The sequence below is a fragment of the Chiroxiphia lanceolata genome, chromosome 10 (genome assembly GCF_009829145.1).
Source record: "Chiroxiphia lanceolata isolate bChiLan1 chromosome 10, bChiLan1.pri, whole genome shotgun sequence".
NCBI lineage: Eukaryota > Metazoa > Chordata > Aves > Passeriformes > Pipridae > Chiroxiphia > Chiroxiphia lanceolata.
In genome coordinates, this window is record NC_045646.1 from 15,818,325 (window position 1) to 15,827,085 (window position 8,761).

At 38.9% G+C, this 8,761-nt stretch overlaps 1 protein-coding gene and 1 long non-coding RNA gene across 10 annotated transcripts in view; one reads left to right on the top strand and one right to left on the bottom strand.

The window, feature by feature from the left end:
- TRIP12 (thyroid hormone receptor interactor 12) overlaps nucleotides 1-3,597 on the top strand; it is an 80,626-nt gene extending 77,029 nt beyond the window's left edge. For 6 of the 9 annotated variants that reach the window (XM_032697354.1, XM_032697352.1, XM_032697360.1 and 3 more), the window contains 3 exons: nucleotides 496-590; nucleotides 809-912; nucleotides 1,379-1,575. In XM_032697354.1, the coding sequence (XP_032553245.1) occupies nucleotides 496-590; nucleotides 809-912; nucleotides 1,379-1,575 (396 nt within the window). Of the gene's footprint in view, nucleotides 1-495; nucleotides 591-808; nucleotides 913-1,378 lie in introns of all 9 variants that reach the window. The other 3 variants (XM_032697359.1, XM_032697357.1, XM_032697358.1) reach the window with 2 other exon arrangements.
- LOC116791430 lies at nucleotides 2,599-5,956 on the bottom strand. The gene is made up of 2 exons (XR_004358744.1): nucleotides 5,824-5,956; nucleotides 2,599-5,619 (listed from the first exon to the last, which is right to left on the bottom strand). It is a non-coding gene; the product is annotated as an uncharacterized LOC116791430 (long non-coding RNA).
- Between the last annotated feature and the right edge of the window lie 2,805 nt (nucleotides 5,957-8,761).

An 8,761-nucleotide genomic window follows, 5' to 3' on the forward strand; every position in this document is an offset into this window, starting at 1 on the left:
CTGTCACCTCTGCTTGCCCAAATCCGTAGAAAGAACAGGCAAAATAACCGAAGTACAGAACTGCTATCTGACAGATCCATTTCTGTCTAATGACTGTTGTTTTTTCTTTCAGGGAAGATCTCACATTTCTAAAATGTGAGTGTAAACACTCTGTTCTTTGCATTCCTCCAGATTTCTTTAAAAATTGAGATTTCATGGCATTTTTGGTTCTCCAGTGTAAGATGCTTATTAGGACTGTCTCTGTTCTAAGAGAGAGATTCTGCATCTCGTATGGTGGTGGATTGTGTGCAAAGGCAAATTGAGGAAATGAGACAGTCGTTGGGATGAAGCTGTTGAATCCAAAGAATTTGGGTGGATTGCTTGGTGTGACAGAGTTGGTTTTGCACCAAGCCATCCCAGGAAGTGGAGCACTGTAGCAGTGTTTAGAGCAGGCAGTACTCATCCTGCCTCAGGTTCTAAAGGGAAGCACTTACTCCTTCTTGTTTCATTTTATAGTTGGAGCAGCTCTTGTGTGGCAGCAAAACAGACACTTGGGATGCAAAGACTTTAATGGAATGTTGCAGGCCTGATCACGGTTATACACATGACAGGTAACATGGGGTTGGTCTTGTTAAAAAACAAACAAGCAAACAAAAAGACAAAACCAGTAGAAAATACGTATTTAAATAACTTTGATATATTGTTATTCAAACTAAAGGAATTACATAAAATTTATTTGAAAATATTTATACTGCACTGAATATGAATCTGATGCAATTATTCTAATGATAAACAAAGCAATGTCATCTTGGTTCTTTTCCCTCCTCAGTCGAGCAGTGAAGTATCTGTTTGAAATTCTCAGTAGTTTTGACAGTGAGCAGCAAAGACTGTTTCTTCAGTTTGTGACGGGGAGCCCCAGACTGCCTGTAGGAGGTAGGTTTTCCTTATTACATATTGCTATATATGAAATCACTATTAATAATGCATTTCAGAGTAAGTGGATTACTTCAGTGTAGGAAAAAAATTATTAGAGGTTCATACTGGTTTGACATTTCTAATTTCAGAGGTGACTGGGTAGACTTCAGGTATAATTTGTGAAGCCAACAAACTCTTTAAGATATTATGATTGGAATAGCGTTTTTACATATACAGAACACAATTAAAAGTAGAGTGGATTCATCTAACCTATTTCTTCTTTTAAATTCATCTTGGAAATCTAATCTACAGACAGGATTTCAGGTATTTTTTAGGTTGCTGCATGGCCTTATTAAGCCATATCCCAAACCTGTAAAAGTTCAGCTGTGCTGTGTGTGCTGCTGTCACTGATAGATGTCTGCAGTGTCAGCTGTGGGTTTTCAAGAGGAGCAACCTTATTCTGACTGTGTTTTCTCATTACCAGGTTTTCGAAGTTTGAACCCTCCCCTGACGATTGTACGCAAGACTTTTGAGTCTACAGAGAATCCAGATGATTTCTTACCCTCAGTAATGACTTGTGTGAACTATCTCAAATTGCCGGACTATTCAACTATTGAGATAATGCGTGAAAAACTCTTGATAGCTGCAAGAGAAGGGCAGCAGTCATTCCATCTTTCCTGATCACAATGAAAAAATGCAATGTCTGCCTGTTACAGCAAAAGAGAAACTCATGATTCTTTTCTAAATATATCACCTGAGTCAAGGAAACGTGTTACGCCTTCTTGTTGTAGAAAAACGGCTTGCAGATTATAAACAAAGACACTTGGTTGATATTCATTAAAAGCCCCTATGGACTTAAAGTGATCAGGCCCTAAAAGTTGTTGTGACAAGGTTTCTTTAGCAAGTTCTTGTTTAAATTATCATTTATTTGATGAGTGAAGTTTTTAACTTGCTTTGCTGTGTGAAATTTAAAAAGGGATGTTTTTCCAGGCTGGAACAATAAATGTCGCTGTGCAGTTTAATACTGGGCTGTGTGTATCCATCTAGCTAAGTCTGAAGTTTTTCCTCCAAAGACAACTTTTGTACATAAGTACAGAAATTAAAACACAACATGTATTTGACGAATCTAGTTTAGTAGACTAGTTCTGTGTACCCTCACCTGCCTCTAATTTTACCCATCCTCATGTATTGTCTGATGTGCAATTCACTTGGTTCTTTTTGTGTGCAACATTCAACAATTGTTATGTTTGGGTTAGCATGGGCATTTAACTGCTCCGTGCCTCTTTCTCTGATTAAGATAATTTAAATTTTACTGAAATCAAATATATATTGTCAATATAATTCAGCCTTTGTAACTAGGTAGAACCTTTCTTATAGCATAGTTTTACTGTAGTGGTAGGTTATAATGGTGACAGTCGTTACCAGTCGGCGCTCCAGAGCTGTTTACACAGTGATTCAGGCAGCAAAAGCCTCTTACTGGAGGCGAGGAAGAATTATTTCTTTCATGTAGTTGAAGTCCAACAGCTTGGGCTGGCCAGTGTGTATTGTGGTAAGGCCAGAGCATTTCCAATTGATGTAAAGTTTTTTAAAAGACAAATTAGTTGTTCCATTCCCTGTTTGAGTAAACAGTTTTCTTGTTCTTGATCTAAGTTCATGATTAATTTTGTAGTTTTTTCTTCTTTTTTTTTTCTTTTTTTTTTCTTCCCCCCCCAGTGCTAGCTTGGAACAAGCAGTTCAGCCTTTGTCTTTTGACACAGATAAAGCACCTGTAAGCAATGCTCTGTCCAACTGTTTTATGTGCTGATTTCTCAAATCTGCAATAATTTACTTCATCAGGTTAATGTTTTTACCTGAATATAAATAAAAAAGTTTGCTTCACCTTTTTGTTCATAGTTTTGTACTGTATGCCTAAAGCTCAATTGTGTAAATTACTGTAATGCAAGTAAATCATCCTAAATCTACTTGGCTAACAACCTGCAACTTGTGGATGATTTACTACTAAAACAAGACCTTTTAAAGACCTCCAACTCAGAGGGAAATTTTTTCCTTTCTATGGGTTCAAAAAACGGGCAATTACAAATATTCCTGAGATGTACCTGCTACACAGTTAATCTCTATGAAAATGTGATAGTTAATGACTTTTATTCAACTTTGAGAAATCAAAATTCATTTCAGTGCTTAGACATTGTTAAATCCTGGCTAATCAGGCTAGTGTTTCCCCTAAACTAACAAGTTTTCTTTTGTCTAGCTGAAGAACTTGTACTTCCAGAACATGTAACGGACATTCTTCCAGTGAACATTCACAGAATTACATGTGGTTGCTCATACCAGTGCCACTGCAATGTAATACAGATCTGTCATGAGCACGAGTAGAACGTGAAATCCTTGCACAAAGAACCTGATAACTGAACAGTTTTTCCTACTCTTAAACCTGACCGAAGGCGCTTCACACTGTACATACAGTAACGGTAGCGCACAGTGCGGCATAGCTTTCATTCAACTTCAAGGCAGTGTTTAAACTATGGACTGGTGTTTCAATTGTTCTGATAACTTGATCAAACTGAGCACAAACCAAGTGTTTATAGTGTGTGGATAGCAATTTGTTCATTTTCTAAGGTTCTATATTTTAAAAAAAACTGACTTGTGTAAAAAAAAAAAAGAAAAAAGCTAATATTTTGTATTAAAATATCATGTGTATTGATATTTTTTTTTACCCATGTTGTCTCCCTCTAGAATCTGGCTTTCATCGACTTTGAAATTTTGAGGAGCTTTCAAATTTGATATATAGCCTTTGTGTAACTTTCAGTGGGAAAATAAGTTGTTGGTTACCTATTTAAAAAGGAAGGAAGAAAAGAGTATCTGTGGTGATGATTTTGTTTGTTCTGGCTGTCATTTTCAGCACAGAGTAAGGATTTAGTTGGCCTGAAAAGTGAATGAAACCCTTTTGGGGACACTTCTTTTTTTCATACCAGGGGCAGCTTTTGGTGTATTAGAAAGCAAGTTAGTAAATGAAAAGAATAAACTGAAGAGTCACAGTTCACATGGCTGCAGTACTTTCCTGCAAACAAATGTATCTAGGAGCAATTAAAGACAAATGGAGGGGTGGGGTAAGATGTTAAGGATTCCTCCCTTTCAGGAACTTTGGATTAAGGGAAAAGCTCATTAAAATCAATCCCAGGTGTGTGCAGATGCCAGCTGAGGGCTCTGTAGCCCTCAGAAGAACATGTAGTCATCTTGGTACTGCACTGCTTTGTATACCTTTATAAGGTATAATAAAGGGTACAGTAAGAAGTCTTATCTTTTAAAATAGATGCTTTTTTTTAACATGGTAAGTTCAACTGGTTTTAAAGAACACCACCAGTTACTGTTTTGGATGAGTTTCATGTCCTTTTAAATTAACAAGAGCAGCAAAAAATCATTCATGGATGTAAGTGCCATCTAAGCACTTATAGCTGCTGCTGAACTTGTGCAGTAATTTTATTTTTGTTATATGTTGGCTTTATACCAGAATCTCTTGTTTAGGGAATGCTTTAGTATCCCATCTGACATGAATTAGTTACACTGCTGCTTCATATTCTGTAGGAAGATGCACAAGAATTAATTCCAGCTATGTGTAAAACCCCCATGCCATTGCCAAACTTAATTGGATATTCAAGTTTCCATATGCAGACTGCTTGCAAAATTGAATTGCTCAGATTCTTTCCCCTCAACCATGTGTCTTATTTTCTTCTATCTGCTTTCCCTTGCTAAGCTGTCCTCCAATGAGAAGGTGGGTGCCTGAGGGCAGGGACTGGGGAAATTCCAAGTGTCTGCATCACTTGGGCCCTCTCTTTTGGCCACTGCTGGAGATGGCTCTGTCCCACCTGTTTTCAGCAGCCTGTCTGCACATGAGTAATGCCAGTGCCCGTCCTCTGAGCTGCCTGAACCTCTGCAGGGGGCTTTCTAGCAGGAAAGAAAAGTCCACCTGACATGAGGGGTAATGCCTTGGTTTTAATATGAACGTGCCTCCCCCAAGCCAAAACTCTTTTCTGTAGCTAAAGGTATTGGCAGAATGGAGAATAATGAACAGCTTTGCTGAAATGGATTAGAATAAAAAGTTTAGAAGGGGAGGCAAAACCTTGCTGATGGTCAAGCCTTTTCAGGGCTTGCCCTTTCTTTCTCTTATTTTCCTTTCCTAGTCTCTTGATGGCTTGAACTGGACCAGCTCTGTATTATGTGATCTGTTCCAGTGATTATGCAGGAATTTCACAGCTGTGTGTTCCCAATTGCATTGTGCTTTCAGAGCTTTCCTCAGATGAGTGTAGGTAGTTGCCCCGCCCCAGTGCACCAGCAGCAGCTGCAGTCACAGTGTTTGATCAGAATGTTTGGTGCATGTTTATCCAGCAGGTAGGAAACAACTACCATAGCTCTGCTGCCTGTGACTGAGAGTGAATGGCTTGAGGAATAACTGATGCCTTTAGAGAAATATGGTGTCCTTGTCTCCTGGTGCTGAATGTGTGTGTGTGTGTGTGTATTGATCAGGTATTGAACTGCTTTGGGGGTGGAGGGAGGAGCAGACCTTGGGTCTCTTCCTTTGCTGTGTGTTCTGGGGAATAATGAAATCTTGGACAGTAAATGGGAGAAGTAAGCAGAGGGGAAATAGTCACGGCCCATCCAGTGTTTTCAAGGCACTAGATTAAAGTTTCTGATAGCTCAAGAACTAGTTTGGCAGCAACTTCTGGAAACCTGGTTCAAAGAAGAAAAACGTAAAGAAAACCCCAAGAAAATGCAACGAAAAAAGAAAATATCCAAACCCCAAACAAAGCCCAAACCACCCTAGAAGTAATAGGAGACATGAAAGTGTCCCCCTCTCCTTCCATCAGCCTTCCCAGAGGTGGGAGGAATTCCCAACTCCTGTGATATTTTCCTGTATATAAGGGGGGTACTGACCAGTTCGAGCTGTAAGCAGCATGTTGGAGTAGAGCAACATATGTGTTGTGGGTTGGGCTTTTATTTGGTCTCATCTGTCTGTCCTGTTCCCCCTCCTGCTCCCCCTTTAGTATTGGGCTGTGGCAATTGCTGAGACCCTGTAAAGGACAAAAGTAGGTAAGCCTGGGGGAAAATGTGAGACAGCAACCACCCTACCCTGTTGTCTGAGAACAGGAAGAGGTGGAGGAAGGAGGGTTCACACTGTAAAGGTAAGCTTGCACAATGTATGTTCTTATATGATCTGTTTTCTTACACACTGGAAACCAAGGCAGGTTGATGCTATGAGATACTTTAAAGCAGTTATCCCATATCAACAGCTATTTCCCAAATTATTTTACTCTTCCTTTAGCTGTTTCCCATAGTTTGTGCTATACTTCTCAAAAAAAAAAGAAAAAAAGGCAGTATTTAATCTTTATGCCTTCACTTTGTAGCTTGATATGCTTAATTTACTGGAAGTACTGATGTTACTAATCATTCAGAAAGGTTTCCCACAGTTTTGGTATTTCTTTGGTGTGCAAAGGACTGACCAACCCTTGTTCTGGGACACTGAAAGTATAAGTCCTATTCAGAAGGGAGAAAAATCACTTTAAAACTGTAATCCAACAGCAAAATTATTCCACTTTTAGTTCTAAGTTAGGTTCTCTAAGAGTGGCAATTTCCAGTTTATGGCCAGCAGTACTGGCTACTTCTGCTGGACCAGATATTAGTTAAAGGGAGAACTGTCTCCAGAGGAGCTCTGCTGGAAAGGGCTGAGCCCTGGGTCAGTGCTGTGCCCTGGCAGCAAGGGAGCAGCAGCATCCCACGCTGCAGTAACAGGAGCACAGCTGGTGAATCAAGGGAAGGGATTATTCCCCTTTGCATCACATCCCCAGAGCAGGGATTGTGCAATCTCCCCGAGTGTTTCAAGACCTGACTGGATAAATCTGTTTGTTTCACTAAAACGTGTTACCATTCTCAAATGAGCTGTGGTTAGAATTGAAAATCAGAACTGTTTGCAGGCATTTACTGATGGCTGAGCATCAAACAAAGCTGATATGCATCTTAGTCTTACACTGTTTTGTGCTACATCAGTCCCATCAATTTAAATAAGTTCAGTGGAAGAAGTTTATATGCAGAGAGAAAGGTTTTCTAAATTTTCTGATAAAAGAAATAGAAATGATAAGGGTCTTTGCAGCTGCAGATTATGAGCAGCCTCCACTTCAGAGAACTCTGCTTTGACTGGCTGAAAATTGCAGGCCTTAATTATTTCTACTTTTCTTAAAGGGTTTCAATTTTCAAAAGTTTTCTGGCATCTTAGTCTGTTTTTAATATTGAATGAATTGGCATTTATCTGTGATCAGAAACTGTTCTGTCTCTCTGTTCATCTCTGCCCCAGCAGGTAGCTGGTCATTTCCAATTTCTTCCAGAGTCAGGAGTTAACATGATTTGACAGGAATTATGGAGATGCCATAATTCCACATACAGGGTTCTTTAGAAATAGCAGTTTTCACAGGAACTAACAAAACCCAGCATCCTGAAAACTGCCCTGAAATGGAAAGACAGGTAGAATTAGGAGTATGACATGGACAAGATAGGAAAAAGTTCTATCCCATATGTGGAATTGGAACAATGAGTACTGATGAGGTGAGTGACCACAGCAATGCTGTGTATGTCCATGGTGATGCTCAAGGTGTTTATGGTCATGTCACATAATTAAGCTTCTGCTTTACTGTGTTAGTGCAAAATTTTAGTGAGACATTCCTGCAAAATGCATTTTCTACCAAAAGCTCACTATGCAGTTTACAGATTAATGTAACCTTGATCCTATGAAGTGTATGGGCAAAGGAACAGAGAGTAAGATGCTGTTTGGGATCAGATGCCCAAATCCAGCTGTCAGTAACATTTGATATTGTTGTTGAAAGCTGTTGGAGGCCTGATTTTTGGTTGATAGAGATCCTGCATGTCTACAACAACATAAAAAGAAAAAGGTGTATCAAGAAGTTACCAGGCAGTTGAAATCAAGTAGGATTTAATTTTGTGTGTCAGTTATTTCATCAGAGCCATTTATGGTTCCACCAAGCAGTCTTTTTTAATGAATCTTTATAGAAAAATGTTTGTCTTAAGAATGACAGTGGGAAAAAAAAATTATGGGGCTTAAAGCTATAAAGACAGCATGTTGTAGGAGGAATACTTGCTTCATGACCTAACAAAGGTGGCACTCACTCAGCAGCATCTCCCTCTCCTCCAGCAGCATTGATCTCTTCCATAACACTTTCAAAAGTAAGACGTCAGTAATGCACAGGAGAAGTTGCTTTAGGTAGGCAGAGTGGACAGCTTTACAACTCCTTCAGCCTGAATGTGGAAGCAATGTTAGTATAGAATAGGGAGAGAGACAGTACAATACCAACTTCATATAGCTGTACGTTGCTTTTGTCTTATCCTTGTTATTGTTGCTACATACATTATATATTACAATTACTATCCCCATTCTTAGTTTTCTGTTTTTCTCCTTTTATAGCTTATTTTCAGTAATCTTGCACTAAAACACATTTAACTACTTTCCTCATATTAATGATTTAAAAGTTTTATCCTTCTGTGCTGCAGCAGAGTATTTCTGGCCAAATTCCAGTCCTGATGTCCAGATGTTTCATATCTCTAAGTCCAAAATAAGGCTTTTAATCATTCTTCCAAGAGATTTCCTTTTTTTTTTAATACAACCATCCTCCATGTCAACCTGGCCTCAAAAATAGATTCTTGTATCCATGCTGGTATCTGAATGTGCTGATGCTTTGTGCTGAGCAGGCCCTCTGCCATCCACATACATCATTCAATGGATATATCAGATCCATTACGTAACTGGCATTTTTGTTTAGGTTTTCATTTTTTTTTTACTAGTAAAGATAATTTTTCTTATTCTCAT